The 17,620-nt window shown below is 40.0% G+C and overlaps 1 protein-coding gene across 1 annotated transcript in view; it reads left to right on the forward strand.

Annotated features, from left to right (window-relative positions):
• The window catches only part of OXCT1 (3-oxoacid CoA-transferase 1), a 209,198-nt gene that overhangs the window by 68,913 nt on the left and 122,665 nt on the right, over positions 1–17,620 (forward strand). The window contains exon 7 of the mRNA XM_019518269.1: positions 5,907–5,967. Within this exon, the coding sequence (XP_019373814.1) occupies positions 5,907–5,967 (61 nt within the window). The remainder of the gene's footprint in view (positions 1–5,906; positions 5,968–17,620) is intronic.

Genomic DNA, 17,620 nt, shown 5'->3' on the forward strand with positions numbered 1-17,620 from the left:
GCAAAACCATTGCAAAGAAGTGATTCTCCTGCTCTACTTGGCTCTTCTCAGCACTGGTGAGATCACAGCCAGAGCCCTGCACCCGGTTCTGGGCTCCACACATTAACAAGGATGTGATAAAGCTTGAGAGAGTCCAGAGAAGAGCCACTCGTATGATTAGAGACTTGCACGGCGAGCCATATGAGGAAGGACTGAGGGACCCGGGACTCTTCAGCCTGAAAAAGAGAAGGCCGAGAGGGGAGTTGGCAGTAGTTTACCACTACATCAGAAGCGTACATCTAGGACTCGGTGAACAATTGTTCACCAGGGCACCCTCAGGGAAAACTAGGAGTAATGGTCACAAACTCCTGGAAGATTGTTTCAGGCTCAACATTAGGAAAAACTACTTCATAACTAGGGTGTCCAGACTGTGACCATTACTCACCAGGACCAACCACCCCTGCAGTTTTGACCCCCCTGTGACTTAACACATACACATGACATAAGTTTTGCTTTCAAGAATTTGGAGTGCAGTTCCCCCAAACCCCTGCACCAATCTTCTTGAAATTTGGCAGGCTTCATGGCTTCAGCAGGGGCTAGCAAGCCTGCAATTTTGACCCCACTGTGTCCTAACACTTACACGTTACACAAGTTTTGCTTTCAGGAATTTGGGGTGCAGTTTCTCCAACCCCCCTGCACCTATCACCTTGAAACATGGCAGGCTTCATGGCCTCAACAGGAACTACCACACATGCAGTTTTGTCCCCACTGTGGCTTAACACATACATGTGAAATGAGTTTTGCTCTCAAGATTTTGGGGTGCAGTTTCTCTGAACCCACTTTACCTCTCTTCTTGAAGCTTTGCATGCATCATGCCCTCAGAAGTGGCTATGATATCTGCGTATTTCATCCAAATCTGGCTCGAAATGACAAAGTTACAGCCTGTTCTGACCTTCTCCATTATATCCTATGAGTGAAACAGGCTATAACAGCCATTTTGACTCAAAACAAAAGTTGAAACAAAACAGTGGTCTGTTGAAACATTGAAACGCTGGTTGAAACAAAATGCTTCCCTTTCACACAGCCCTAGTTGTAAGTTCATTAGTAGGTCTAGATTACATGGAGTATCCACCATCTCTTTAGCCAGTACCGCTCAGTACTGGTGCCCTTCTGGACTCTACCTGTAGTAATTCTGCAAGCACAGTTGTGATGTCTTTGCATCAGCACCAGTGCCTTTTGCCATAGGACTGGAAGGGACCTTCTGGTGTTATGAAGTCCTGCCCCCTGCTATTGCAGGTCCCTCTTATATAAGCCTGTCTGTAAACCCGTCAAAATCAACAGTAGGTTTGTCACTTGTGAATTTTAGCCCATTGTGTGGTGCATTCCTGAACGTGAATGTCGGTGTGTACATACTGGATGTAGCTTGGCCGGCACTACTCTAGTCCGCAAGTGTCTTGTTTCAGCCACCTTCAAGGTGAATATTGTTGGAATGGCTTGAGTTCGGTTTGGATTCCTAAATGAATAGATTTAGTGTTGATTTAAGCTGGCAGGAGTTGCCTACAGATTACTCATTACCTAGACTGCCTCATCAGTAATGCACTACTTCGGACAATTTACAGTATATTTATACATACTAGATATTATGAGCTATAAATTAAGGAAAAGGAAGGAAGATGCTTTCACTACTAATATCCTTCGGAAAGTGGAGCTTCAGAAAGTGGAGCTTTTTTTCTCAGCATAAGGATGCTGGAAGTTCAGCAATTAAGGTATGCCTACACTCTAGCCATAGGATTAAATGCAGAGTATTGTAGACATACCCTGGGTAGTTTGGGTACCAGTAGCATTCTAGTCACAGCAGCACTGAGCTCAGTATAGGTTGTTATATCTTGTGAAGTGACAAGGAAAGTTAACCTGTGCTGAAATCTGTGCTGCTACAGCTATATTGCTAGCAGCATCCGAGGTAATGAGAAAATCATGGCGCCATGCTGCAAGCTACATTTATGACTGCAGTGTAAACATAACCATAACAGCAACCTCTGAAGAATGCTGCTTTTAGGTCTTCACCTTCAGAAAATGCTTATGCTCATAACTAAAGAGCCCAGAGGAGCAGCAAGGGTCCCACTAAATAGATGCATATGAACTTCAATTGAAAAAAGTGTTCGTGGAGAAAGCATGTTGATGTTACCATTTATTTATTTTTAAAAGCACACTTGTACTCAAGCATGCTTGCAAGTGTCAGTTACAGGGCATGCATATTCAGTTGCAATAAATGCACGTATAAGTGATGTACCAGCTGGGGATATGAAGGTAATATAATCAAGACCTTAATGAACACACAACTATTTGATAGTTTTTTACATACCATCTAATAACTTTAGTATTTATTCCCCAATGGTAGTTTGTTTTTGGAGTTTTTTAGATGAAATGTTTTAATCGGATTGCTTTTTATTATCTATGGTAAAGCTCAAAAATTAAGTGCGCATTTAGCACGAAAATGGTTCCCCTGTCTTACTTGATTTTTTTTAATTCTGGCTAGTTTTAGGAGTATATTTTCCTCTCACCATGATTAGTAATTTATGTTCTTGTAGTCATGTACTGAGAAAGGAATATATACTTAAATCCTTTTGTGTGAGCTCTCTCTCTTCTTATATTTTTTAAAAACAAACAAAAAACAGTCCCACGGGAGACTAAAAGAACGATGTGTTATTTCCTCCTTTAGACTCCCCTGGAGATCTTATATTTTCTCCTAACTATGAATAAAACAGTTTCCAGCCCTCCACCTAAGTTTTCAGATGTTTTTATCCCATTGTTTTCCTGCATTAGAAATTAGCATGAAAGTGCTTGGCACTTGCCAAAACATGGAAAACCAGGAGGTGGCAGTGTTGGTCCAAAACTCCTCATGGTGAAAAAGCTAGTGATGTGCATTGGACAACGCTTGTGGGAGGATAAGAAGATATTAAGCTGGGAAGTAAGGATACCCAGAAACTAACTCAATTTTGTAAAAACAAAGCAAACAACAAAAGAAAAAACCTGTAAGTCTTTAATTTCTTTGCTGTGCCACAGAATGTATTCTTTTCATAGACTTCCAGAAAGCCTTGTGGGCCATCTTAGTTGAATTAGGAATTTCCAACAAATTAACTGAACTCAATAAAGTTTGTATGCGTGAATCAAGAAACAAATCAGAAACAATGAAAGATAATCAGGCTTCTCAGTTAGAACTGGATTTGGACAGGGAGTTGGTCTGTCTCTGCTGCTATTCAATCTGGCACTGGAAAAAGTAATCAGGAGTATATATGAAGGGAGGAGTTCCCTGAACAGAGAACGTAAAGTCTTTACATATGCTGATGATAGACCTCTCATAAGTAAAAATATGAATGATGTAGAAACTCGGTATACCCAACTAACAAATGTAGCAAAGAGAATTGGACTGCAAATGAACATGGATAAAATAGTGTCTGCTGGTAAATAGGACAGCACTAAACTAGGAACCTCATGTAAAAATAAATTACATGCATTTTAAACAAGTGACCCACTTCAGATGTTTAGGTTCTATCATAGCACAGGATGGTAAAATAAAGAAATTAAGGAAGAATAGAAGCAGGAAGTAGAGCCTATTTTGCACTGCACAAGCTCCTGTCAAGCTTAATCCAAGGAAAGTTTAAATTTCAAGTCCATAGTCAATCCATGTATAAACTATGGCAGTCAGACCTGGGTTCTCTCAAAAGCAAGCAAAATAATACTAGATTGTTTTGAAAGGAAGATTTTAGAGAGAGTCTTTTGTGCACAGTATGATCACATACCAGAAAAATGGCATACAAGCCCCAATAATGAGTTATGTCAGTTGTGTAGACACTGAACCCTGATGCAGGAAATTAGAGCATGACTATAGTGGCTGGGCTATGTCAAAAGACTTGAAGCCATCTAGACACCAAAGAAAGGGCTCCTTGGGGTGCTGGAAGGGAGACAGCTGCTTGGACAACCAAGACAATGGTGGCTAGATGGTGTAATGTCAGACCTACAGAAATTAAATGTGGACGGCTGGAGGATGCAGACATACAACAGATAGGAATGGATGAAGTGGAGGCAGCCAAGGACTTGTAGGGCCTTTAGTACTATGTTGCTCTGCCTGACTTTAGAGATGGGACTTGAACCTCAGGCCCCCCACGCTTCAGGCAAGTGGTCTAATTGCAAGGCAGTCTAAGCAGGAATCCTGGTTTTCTCTGATTTAAAAAAAATCCCCAATTTTTGGTTAAAAAAGTTAACCTCAGTTGGTTAAAAAAGTAACCTCACTAATATATATTTTAGTGGTGTTTCATTTAAATCACTGAAAAATGTGGAATTAGAATTACTTTTTTAACCAAAAATTGGGAATTTTTTTTAAATCAGAGAAAACCAGGATCCCTGCTAATTGGTCTCTTTTCATGGGGTCTGAGGAAAATGTACATGAGATGCCTTCCAGGAAAAGGGCTAGAAGGGACCTCATGAGTTCATTTAGCCCAGATCCCTGCTGAAGGCATGATTGTGCCATTATAAAGACTTTACCTGGGGAGAAGGAACGGTTTATAAATCAGCCCAGCCAAGCGTCCATCTAATTTGCTTTTGAAAATTTCCAGGGATGGAGAGTCCATAACTTCTCTAGGTAGCCTGTTCCAATGCTTAACAAACCTCATAGTCAGTAAGTTCTTCCTAATTTCTAATCTAAATTTCCTTTGCTGAAACTTGAGACCATTGCTTCTTGTCCTGTCCCCTGTGGCCATGGAAAATACTCTATCTCCGTCTTCTCTATAATTGCCTTTTAGACATTTGAAGATGGTTATCAAATAAGTCATGTTTCCCAGACCTCTAATAATGTCCATCATTTTTCACTGGACTCTTTCTGGCTCTCTGTGGGAGCTGTTCTACTTTTGTATGAATAATTAATAATCATTGAGCAAGAGGCACAGTCAGTCTCTCTCTCTCTCTCTCTCTCTCTCTCTCTCTCTCTCTCTCTCTCTCTCTCTCTCTCTCGGCCTCCCTTTCCCCCCGATTTTAACTTAATTTCTATTGGACCCTTCTTGATGATATTTTCATCAGAACTGATGTTTATACAGAATGTTTTGCTTTTAACAAAAAGAAAGAGTTGAAGAAATGTTGACCAGCTCTAATAGAAAGTAGCACTTACTTATCATATTATGAACCTACATTCTGTAAAGAAATAGTTTTGTTTTTTTTTTAAATGTAGGGTAAGGACTGAAATTGGTCACATGATGTTTTGTTTCCTTTAAGTTCTGGATTCAAAGCTTGACTTGTGTCAGAAATGAATGTATTATTGGTTCATTCTTACGCCTTAGGGGGCGTTTTTTCATGTGAAAAGTTAGTACATAAGAACATTTGGAGCACATAGCACCCTTTTGAATAGAGCCTGCCAGAACTGCCATAGAAGAGATGTTGTTAGTAAAGAAGAATGCATTTATGCTAGCACTCACCATTTGTTCCCATAAATGTTGCATGCCACATTAAAGGTATGTATGAGATATAGTTTACAGAGTTCATGGTGAATCTCTGCACAGCAGTGAATGTACATTTGGAATAATGCAACATGCATTGGCGTAATAGGAATGAATGAGTGCTGTTGCTGCTGCTGCTGGCTTTGAATAGCTTAATACATGATTTTAGCAGTAAATATTTGATTGCAAAAACTAGCACGTCTTTCTAAAAAGCATGTGAAGCTGTAATTGGTGTCCCATAATATTCCATAATACTGTTCATTCTCTCTCTCTCTCTCTCTCTCTCAGCCACTTTATCCATATAAGGGTCTGACAAAAAATACTGTACCATTTATTTTACAGGCAAATGTAAGCATAGGTTAATCTGGAATGCTATATACTCATATTTCTACTTCTACTGGCAATTTAATGTTTAAATTTTTCCTCTTTTTCCAATGACAGGAAGACTGCAAGAAACTTCAACCAACCAATGTGCAAAGCTGCCAGAAAAACTGTGGTAGAGGTAAGAAAGAAAGAAAATGGTGTTACTGTTGCTTGTCCTCAAGTAAAGTCCTTTACGATGTTAAATAATTTCAAAGTTAAATTAATACTTCATGAAACAATGAGCCAAGAAAGGATTTGTTGTCACATTGTAACTACTGTACTGCTGTGTAAACTTTAGAATGTGCCTTATTGATTTCTGTATTCTCTGTGGGACACACTTTTTAGTAGCTGTATAATGTACATGTCTCACTGCAGGTCAGGATCCACTGAAAGTTAAAGCATCCAAACTTGAATGAGAGATAGGAAAGCAGTGACAGCGTAGCCGTGTTGTTGGACCCTGATATTGAACCTAGCACAATCTGCAAGGTCTTCCATTGGTGGCAAAAGGAAATCCTAATGAACAGAGGGTACTGCAGGATCTCAGTCTACCTAGTAAATGCCTGCAATCACCAGAAAAACCTGGGCACTGGTGATAGGATGTGCCCCTACAGTAAGCCCTTTGTCATCCACTTTACTGAACCATATAAACTGCAACAAGTTGTGTTCGCTCCCTGTCTTTCAACAACACTTTAATTGTGGATGCCATAGGGCAGACCCTTCATGTTTTAAGATTTCATTCTTTTTATAAAATAAAATGCACAATACTTGTTGTTATTATATATGATACTATACTACCATTATATATTAGAGCTATAAAACACATTTGACAAAATGCATTTACAGATTTATTTTGTGATAGAGGTGTCTTCCTGTTTAGGTTGCTAATTTTCAAATTTAATTAACTCACTATGAGATCCCCATTGCTGATACGGAATAGAGAGGTCCAGATTTTTCTTATTAAAAAGATTAATGTAATGTATGCTCCACAACATACCATAAACCAGTGAGTAAAGTTTAATTAGAGAATAATAGCATGTGCCCTTTTAATTCACATTGCCTTAGAAGACTGTGAGTGAAAAAGAGAAGAGTTTACATTTGCAGTTACCAGTATTCTAGATTGAACCACATAAATGAACAGGTTGCTGCTCAGCACAGCAGTGTCCAGAAGATGGTCAAACTTCTCTCTTACTCCTTTGAAGGCTGTCTCTGTTTAATTAAAGTTCTCTAAGTTTTGAAAGTAACAGGGAAACTGTTCTTGAGCACTCTTGGAGGGTTCTAAGTTGAATCTTGACTTCACTTCCTTTGCAAGCATTTTATACTGGCCAACTTTATATGAATCATAAAATCCAATCCAATTCCCTACATCAGATAGATGCTTTTTTTCCTCCAAAAATCTCCAGTGAAAGAGATTCTACAGCTTCCCCAAGTAGCTTGTTTTAATGTTCAACTGTTCTGACAATAAGGACATTAAAAAAAAATCTAAATATGCTTTGCTGCCATTGAACCCCTTGCTTCATGTCCTGCCCTCTCTAGCAAGGGAGAACAATTGTTATGGCAGACTTTCAGATATTTGAAAAATGCTATTATGTCTCTCTTTTAATCTTTTTTCCAAACCAGATATATCTAATTGTCTTAATAGCTCATCATACAGCTTGCATTCCAGCTGCTTTATCCTTCTTGCTATTTACCTGTAGATTGTCTCTGATTTCTCTACATCCTCCCTAAAATGCAGAGCCCAGAATGAGACACAGTACTCCATCTTGGGCCAAGTAAAGTGATATGATCACCTCCTGTATCTTATATACAGGGCTTCTGCTAATGCAGCTCAAAATTTCATTTCCCTTTTTTTTTGTAACTGCATCACAATTATATTGCCAAGTCAGGTAAGTCTTCCTCCCGCCCCCCCCACACACAGTTTTTTCAATTGGAGTTTCTTCCCTAAATATAGAACTTTACATTTGTCTTTGCTGAATTTCCTTTTGTCTCTAGCCCAGGTCTCTAATTTATCAAGGTCCTTTTGAATTCCACTCCTATCCTCCAAAGTGTTTACAGCCCCTGCCAGTTTGTCACTTGCAAACTTGGTAAGAATGCCCTCTCTCCCTGCTTTCAGGTCATTACTGTATTTATCCAAATCCAGGATGACTTCAAATTTAAGATGACCCCTGCAATAATTAGATTGTATGCATAGAAAATTATACATTTGCTGTAATTTTCCTTGTGTATAATCTAATTAGTAAAAGTTCATTTTAAATTTGTCTCCCCCCTCTTCTGCCCCCAAAAGCTGTGGCAGGGAAAGGGGCCAAACCCCTGCCTTTGTCTTCCTGCACTTTGCCCTCCCTGCCTGCTTCCCCTTCCCTCCAATTTTGTCTTGGGTTCCAGTAAATACGGTAATTAGAATGGTCAGTAGCGTTGGATGCAAGACGGACCCCTGTGGAACCCCACTTGAAACCTCCTATGTCTCTGATGTCCAAAATGTTTTGTCCACTGCCACCACCTTGTCCACCAAACTGGTTACCTGTCGAAGAAGGAAATTGAGTTTGGCATGATTTCTTTCTAACAAGGCCTTGCTGACTGCTAGTGGTCACTCTTTCTTCCTCCACGTATTTACAACTTGATTGTTTTCTAATTTGTACTAGTAGCTTCCCAGATATTGAAATGAAGCTTGACTGGTCAGTAATTCCTAGTGCTTTGAGCACTGGTCTTCTCTTCTAGGTCTGTTTATGCACTTTACGTTAAACAGGTTTTGGAAACAATACAGCAACAGTCCTGGTAGCAATGGTTAGAACCCAGGTCTTCTCCCTCCCAACTGAGTGCTCTCTCTAAACACTAGGTAACTAGTCAGTCTCTCTCTTGCCCTCTCTTTCTGGCTCATTAAATTCATTTCCACACAGTGACACAGCCTCATCAGGGGTCAAGAGCACCCTAGCCCATAGCCAAGTGGTTATGGGACTTGCCTGTGATGTGGGAGATGGGGGCTCGAATCCCTCAGGGAGGTGATGAAGTTGAAATGTGTTCTCTGCTTCTTGGGTGAGTGCTTCAACCACTAGGCTGTTCTGCACAAGGTGACCATCTCCTGCTGTGTTTGGAAAGAAGGCACCAACTGCAACTGAATTCTGTGAGGACCCAGTTCTGTTAATGTGTATTAGGTGAGCACCAAGAATGCTTCCCAAATCAAGCTCCTAAGGGCATACCATGGACAGAGATGAGACGTTTATCTCTGTATAGATAAGAGCCTTAATCATGGCTCTTAGGCTTAACTGTCAGCTAGGCATTGGGCTACTCAGCTTTGTCAAGACAGGCATATGCAGAGAGGTACTATTCCCTTTCGCACAAAACTTTTAAAGCCAAATGGGGAGATGCCTGTGGAGTTCAGTCCCCAGTGTTGGGCATCAAATTATGTTGTAGGCAGGAAGGGGAGTTGGATCACCAAGTCACATTTTCCTTTTTCTCCCTTAAATATCCAGATGTATACTGCCAGAAGCTACATATGTGACCCAGAGTGATGCTGGTAACTGTGACAGAAATATGTTGCATGGCTCTATGTATTTTTGGATTCTTTTGGGATTTTTTTGTTAATGTGAGCTGTATAAATTTGTATAGGTTTATACAGATCATGCTATGTGATTCAGTAAGCATTTTATTTTTTTCCTTTCACTCTTTATTTTTATGTACCTTCCTTTTATCACGTTGGGGAAAAAATCTCTTAACAAAGTGCAATTTGCATCCATTGAGTTTAAAATTGTACTAGGATAATAGTATAACCTCCATTATATGAGAGGCCACTGAATTTCACTGTATTACCTCTTCACTGAGACCAAATATCCCATGTTTGATTAAAATGTAGGTTAGAATTTTGACTGTTCCATGGTGGTATTTGAGCATGGTTCTCAGTAATGGATCTATGACAGATCCCTTTGAGGTTAAGATGGGAGTTAAGGATGGCTCCAACATTCTTCTTGGTATTCCTTGCCATGAAGCTACATCTGACTACCAACAAGCTTCCAGTCAGAGTGGAGCTAAACTACCAAATTAATGGTAAGCTGTTAAATTTTAGCTGACTTCAGACCAGAACCAAAACCACCCCAACCTCAGTCATCAAGCTCCAGTACACTGATGATGCTATAGTGTGTGCTCACTTAGAAGCAGACTTTCAAGCAGTTGTTAATGTCTTTAGCAAGGCATACAAGAAAATGGGACTGATGCTTAACATTCAGAGGACTAAGGTCCTCCATTAACAAGTTCTCAATAAGCAGTCCCTGGCTCCAGTAATTTAGAGTCACAGTGAGACTCTGGTGTACGTTGAGTATTTCCTGTTCTTCGGGAGCCATCTCTTACATATTTGAGGCAATGTCAGTGTTTTGCAAGTGCAGCCTTTGGACACCTGAGGAGATGTTGACGATTGCAGCATCAGAGCTGAGACCAAGCTCATGGTTTATCAAGCAGTTGTGATTCCCACCTTACTGTATTTAGCTGAGCTATGGACAACATGGAGGAGACACCTCAAGTTGTTAGACAAAAGTACCATCAGTGCTGCCTGTGGAAGATCCTTTGAATGCAGCAGGAAGACAGAGGCTCCAATATTAGTGTCCTCTTGCAAGCAAACATGATGAGCATTGAGGCAATGATCATTCAACATCAACTTTGCTGAGCTGGCCACATCATCCAAATGTCCAACTCCAGACTCCTGAAACAAGTTTTATTCTCCCAGCTCAGCCAAGATGTATGCTTAAGAGGAGGGCAGAGAAAGTGCTTCAAGGACATCCTCAAAGCCAACTTAAAAGGCATCATTGACATCAACTTGTGGGACACTATTGCCCAGGACCACCCCAAATGGAGGGAGAGTCTGCTGCAAGCATAGCATAGCACTTTGAAACGTTACAATGACAATAGGAGATAGAAAAGCAGGATCAGCAGAAACACCATGTTGCTGATCGAATCAAGAATCCAGAGCCACCCAGCCCACACGGAAACATGTGTCTGAGTTGTAGCAGACCCTGTCGATCCCGGTTCAGCTTTGTCAGCCATCTTCAGACCCACATATAAGACAATTGTGGAAGATTGTCATCCTTGACTGTGAGGAATTGCCAAAGATAAAGAAGAATTTTGGCTATAGAATGTATTCCAGGGGGGCATCCACTCTTGATATGTGAGAGGGAAATCTAATGCTTCCCTTGGTAGCATGTTCCAATTGTTAATCATCTTCACTTCGTGCGTCTGTTTCCAATTTGAATTTGTTTGGCTTCAAGTTCCAGTCACAGGCTCTTGTTAAATACTTCTCTGCTAAGTTAACCAGCCCTTTCGTAACTGGTATTTTCTCCTTGTGTAGCTACTTGTTCACCATAATCAAACCACTTCTCAGTCTTCTTGTGGGTATGGTAAACAGCTGTTTGTGTCTCTACAAAAAGAATTTTCTCCTGTACTTGAATCATATTCTCAGTTTTTTCAGTATCCTTTTTTAACTGTGGACACCATAATGGTAGATTAAATTCTAGTGTTGGCTTGACTAATGCCATAGACAGCAGTACATCCTCTCTTCTTGTATTCCATAGATCTTTTTTTAATCCAAGGCCTGCATTGGTTCTTTTTTGCTACAAATTCAGACTGTGAGCTCATATTGAAACACTTTTTAGAAGCACAACTTCAAAGATTCAGTTCCCATTCTGTAGGTGTGCCCTTCATTCCTTATATCTGAATATTACAGCTTTGCAATTAGACTCTATTAAAATTCATTTTGTTAGAGTGGGCCCATGTTAGCAAGAAATACAGATTGTTGTTTACAACTGCTGACTCCTATCAACATAATATTATATTTACTTTCTGATCACTGATGAAAATGTAGAATAGAGTTGGTCCCTGTGTGACTGGGTTTATATATTTTTGTGCTTTAAGGGAATAATAAATATTAAGGGACTACTAGAAGAAATGTTCTCTGGATACTTCTTCTTTACCCCTAAGTTGGAAGTGAGAATCAGTTGCACAGTAAAACCTTTCTTTGAAAGATTTCCAGATGAATTTTGAAGACTTGAAAAAGTTTGCATGTCTGTTTGTGAGCAGAATTTATGCCTTAATATGTTAGTCCTGATCCTGTTCAGTTAAAGAGAGTGGGACTTTCTCAAGTAGAGTAGGAGTGGTTCCTTAAGAAAAATTAGCAGTAATCAAGGGAAAATAAAACACTGCTAGCTCTGAACTGCTGCTGAGCTGCAAAGAATGGAACTGTTTAGTCTCAGCAAGGAAACTAGGTAAAGATGAAGTTAAGACTTAGTTGGGTTACTTAGGGGCTTTATCTATCCCTGAAGCTAAAATGTTATAGATGTTTAAGTTAATTCTGTCCCTTTTTAAGTTTTCTGTACAACATTTTAATCTACAACAATATTACATTCAGTATTTATTACATTTTCATCTTATCTTCCTATATAAATACTTGCTCTTAGGAACTTGCTTTCGTGTTTAGCGCTCTGTAAATGTGGACCTATTCTCCACCCGTGTGTACCTATGTGATTAACGCTAAGCTGAGGTTGCTAGATTACCCTCACCAAACTTGGATCCTTCTGCAAATACCACTTAGCCACATCCCTTTTTGCCTCCATGGTGTGGATGCTCAATGTGGGAATTTCAGGGACAGAGGATTAGTTGATCTATAAAGGGGACTGGAAGTCCCTAATTATATGCAGGGCTAGTGAAGGTGGGGACGGCCAAGAATGAGGGAGAATGGAATGTGGAGGGGGTCATGAGGCATATGTGGCCCTACATAGACATTACCACCTCAAGCACTTGTCATAGAGCTGTGGCCTTGACTAAGCATGGGCATCACTAAGCATGCAGAACTTCCATGGGATGTCCCAGCACTTCACTGCTGATACCCTAAGCTCCCATGTATTCTTCCAAGCCCCTACATGCTCCAGCAACTTATACCATATTCACTTGAATACAAGATGAGGCGTTTTACTCCATTCAACATGGAGGGAAGGGAGAAGGGAAAGCCCCTTGTCTTGGATTCAAATATAAGGCAAGGGGAGAGCTGCCCTCTCCATCTACCTCCCAGCCACCTCTTCCCCCTTCCCCCGACCACACTACTTTCTGTCAGCCAAGACTCGGACCCAGGGCACAGAGCATAAGGTAGCTGTAGTCCCAGTCCTGTCCTGTGCCCTGTGCCCCTGGCCAGAATGGGGCTGGAGCTGTGATTGGTGGTGGGGGTGGGCAAAGGCAGCAGGTGTAGACAAGTGTGTTTGTGTGGGGGTCTGGGGGTCAGGCTGCTTACCCTGTGCTGCCTGCTCTCCTGCCACTGCTTTCCCCAGTGTAGCAGTGGAGGAAATGAATTAAAATCCAATAATTAGATTCTATACTTGGGACATTATAACAAATTTATAAATACTCCCTATATAGAATCTATGTATTGTGGGGTCATCTTAAATTTAAAATTATCTTGGATTTGTATAAATACAGTACTTCTCTTTATCCCTTCTATCATGTTCACACACTTCCCACTCCTGGCCCTCTTGGCATATAACCAGCCAAATGACATGCCTGCTTTGCAAGTCAAGAAGGCAAACTGACTCCATTGAAAAACAGAAATTGCTGATGGGTCTGAGTAATTCCATTACTTCAATTTTTATATGTAGGAAATAGCTCTTTATGTTTTTTACTTAAAATGTCACAAAAAGGTTCCCATGTCAAAGTTGGTAAGTAGATTATATATCTTTTAAAAGTCTGCAGAAAATCCAATTGTATAGCAAAGAATTATTTTGGTTTGGAAATTAGATTTACTTTTAAAAGTGTGCAACTGGGATTTTAGTCCTGCTTCTAGTGGTGATTTCAGTACAAGCTTAAATCCAGTATTGCTATTGATACCTCTTATTAGACTGGGGGGTGGGGTATGTGTGTGTAAGAGAGAGAGAGAGACTGATCATAGTCTAGGAAGCTTAAACAAATGATGGTGTTACAGACCAGTTTTTTGGATCAAGCTGTTATAACTAGACTGAACATTTAGCTTCTGTATACTTTTAAGGCAGCTAGGCCTTTTAGGATCAAAGTACTCTCTGGTACTTGGTCTGTAGAAACTGTTCTCCTGAAACTACTATGTTTAGTATGTTTGCTGTTGTTAATCAGTTCTGTCATCAAAATCATATGATATTTGTGCTATTGATACAGAAACAGGTGAACCTTCATAATCTCACAGGAGTTTCCCTAGGGTTTTTCACATGAGTTGGTAAGGCATTAATCAAAGTGCTTACATCCTTCCTTGTAATAGTCATACAGCTGTCCATTAGTTGAACATAATACATGTATATAACTATACCACATTCACATGTATCATATTAAGACAAAGAAAATTGGTCTTAGACGTGAGGGTTTATTTGAGTTAGGAGTCAACATTGCATTTTATAGCAAAGTGGGTTGGTGGTGGTGGTGAGGAGGCTAACGGTGACACCACTGCTAAATAACAATAACATGTAGTAATGCTTAAATATTTAAGGCAGAAGCCTTAAAGCTTTCAAATGTACCAAATATGATGGCTTTTCTCATCAGTTATCCTTATAAATACTGGGAGATGCTTAACTAGTATAAATCAGTGGATCTGTGCCAGCTTACACCAGTGGATGAGCTGGCCCACTATCTTAAAATCTGAGTCTTCTTTTGTTGCCTTGACCGTGCATGCATTTTGTTTTGCAAAGATTTTCTTCTTTTCCTTTGGGGGCAGTGGCAGCTGTAATGTTTTCCGTACTTCTGTAATTCTGGGAGGTGCCCAAATATTGATTTAAGAGTCTTATTTAAGCTCTTTCCTTTGAAAGTTTTGCCTATTATTATTTTAACCCTAGGGGTAATTGTATTTTACAGATTACAATTTTAATTGGCAGTGCCAGTAAAATTTACCAGGAATGAGTTAACACTGTTTGGCATATATATATTCACAGAAATATCAAAAATCTCTCTTCTACTTAGTCAGATAGTGTAGGTCCTTCAGGGCAGATTATCTGTTACTATTTTTATATCTTCCTGAGCACAGTGGGGCCCCATGTGTGACTGAGGTCTTTGGGTACTTTAAGTACATCGTATAAATATTTAATAATAGAAATAGCCAATATGTTTATAAACTAGCTGTTTCCATGTCTAGTATCAACCTACTAAATTCTTTTTGTTCTTTTTGTGGTAGGATTGTTAAATATAGCTCCCTGTGTAAACAGCATTTCCATCTCAAATAATATCATGGTAGAGGGGGAAAAAAAGCAAGCATTCTTTCTCATAAAATACATTAAATAAAAATTATTAAACTCTACATTGTATTACTGGTTGCTTAGCAACAATACTCCAGCAATGTCAGTGAGCTCCATTATCTCAAGTACAATGGACCACATTGCACTGAGGGGCAGAAACAGACCAGTCAGTCATTTGTATCTCATTAACCATGCCAAACCATGGCATTGTTTTTTATTGAGAATACTAGGAGATAAATTGTTCTAGTGCTCAATCTTGCAGAAGTTTATATTCCTAACTTCACTCATCTGAGTAGTTCTGCTCCAACAGCAATTTCAGTCTTTTATCTAATGACTTTTGATTGCAACATGCTTAAGCAGTCCTTGGAGCATGAATTAGAAACCTGGTCTCCATCTCCTCCAGTGAGTACCCTCATCACTAGGCTACGGTCATGCTTCTTTTGCCTCATTCTCTCTAGCCCCATGGATCATATATTCTTTGCTGCACAGTGGCATACTTTATAAGCAAAGGTGCAGAATGAGCTCAACCCGTCATTATCAGCAGTCCCTTGATATAAGGATGGAAATCTTCCATTAAATAGGGAAGACATCAGGAGTCTGGAAATGACAGAGGAGGCCTATATGAAATCCACATGGTTGACTGTGATTCCCCTCCCTTTGTGGGGTGAGCAGAATAGATCTTAAATAGGCCTGCTCAGTCACAATTGCAGTTGCCAGATTGCAAACCTGTCTCAGTTCCAAGTACAAAATAACCATCATATAATCATCACTTCCAGGCAGGTCTCTGACTTGCTACTGATTACCTGAAGCCCCACCTGCTCTCATTTCCACTTACCCATTGCCATCAGACTTGCAATTGAAGGAAGCTTCCTGTGCATGTCTTTTTAACATGGGGATGCCCTTGTGCATTAGCAACCATATAGTACTTTGCAGGAAGGAAACCTTAATCCAATGGCAAAATAAACCTAGATGATGGCAGGTTTCTATTCCACTTTACCCTTCATCTGCCCTTGTAGCCATTGTGAAGTATTTTTCTTTACCCACTTGTTCCGCTCTTGAGGAATTTTATTTTTATTTTTGGATTAGTTGGTTAGTGTAGAATCTTGTATTTGACCTCACCTCCATGGGTGACCCTATCAGGAATACAAAACAATATGTGGCATTGCTTTTGAGGTCATTGGTAGTGGACAGGCCTCTTCACCACTTCGAGGTTGTGATCACTGGGAGGGCTCAACCCGGAAAAAACTGAGTTTAGGGCACTATACTGGGGGGAGGGAGGGAGCAAAAGAAAAAAAGCCTAATCTTTAAGCACCAAGGGAACTTACTGGGAAAATGAAAATGTGTCAATAGACTCCATATACTCGAGGGCATAGCTGGGTGTTTTGCTGATCAAGCTTTTGGGGCTAATTTCTGCTTAAATCCCTCTTTGGGTAACTGAAGTCCTGAATCTCATCCTCAGTAAAGAAGGTGATAAAATCCTGATTTCCCACACCCTGGGGAAAGACTAATCACCAAGTTATGGTGTAAAATAGGACATAACCACTATCATCAAGTCCTGTGCTTTTGCATGAAAATGGCTCTTCCGCTTCATGACCAGTTCAATCCTGTAGGCCTGAGCTAGGCATTGTTTAGAGCACACCTACTAGATGGGTCCCCTTGGGGGACTCAAATGAGGAGTACCTACTGTAAAGATCCCATTTAAGCATAGGCTTTAAATAATCTTAGGTAGCTTAGGTACTAAGCTGTCCCAGTGAAACTGGCAAAATATAGGTGTTGGTGGACTACAGGTGCTTGATGGCTTAACTGGGTGTTTTGATTACCACACTTTTGGGCTAACTTCTGCTTAAATGATTCTTTGGGAAACTTAAAGTCCTTTAATGGACCTGGTCCTAGGGAACCAGGAGATTAAAAATATTTAGTTACATAATCATAATTGTTTTACAAAGGTGCAGTGTTTACTATTCTTCCACTTTGCAGTGAGAAGAAAGGGAAAATAGTAAGTTTTTTTTTTTTTCACAATAAACTAGTCTTTGGGACTGTGACAGATAGTCTCCCTACAAAGGTCACCCAGATTTAGGACTTCATACTGGAATATTGAGCATTTTGATAAGAAGTAGGTAAAATTCCTAGTGAATGCAGTCCTGGCTAGCTGCCTCTCATTCAGACTCATTTATGTGTGATGTGTGACAATGTTGTTCAGAGCTTCCCCCCTCTCCCATCCTCAATGGTTGTGTTTCCCCCCACCCCAGTTCAGATTCATTGTGAATTAAATTTTGTGCGATTTCTCAGAATTAAGCTTCAGAAGCTTAATATGGGGTTGCACATGCAGATGGAGTGAATGCAGTCTTCCAAGGACGAAAATCTCTGGGGTCCAGTTATTTTAACTTCCTAAGAACTGATGTTGCTTTGAAAAAGAAGGCACTCAGTCAGAAAAAATCATGGTTGATCAATTGGCTGAGATGATTTCACACTTCAAAATATGTGGTGCCTATGAAGGGCAATCCATATTTGTTCTTAAACCTAATTTCAGTTTTCCTATACTAATTGTCTCAGACGTAGCACCTCAGGGATTTTTTGTCA

This window comes from Gavialis gangeticus, unplaced genomic scaffold (assembly GCF_001723915.1).
Source record: "Gavialis gangeticus isolate Ggan-Ray unplaced genomic scaffold, GavGan_comp1, whole genome shotgun sequence".
Taxonomy (NCBI): domain Eukaryota; kingdom Metazoa; phylum Chordata; order Crocodylia; family Gavialidae; genus Gavialis; species Gavialis gangeticus.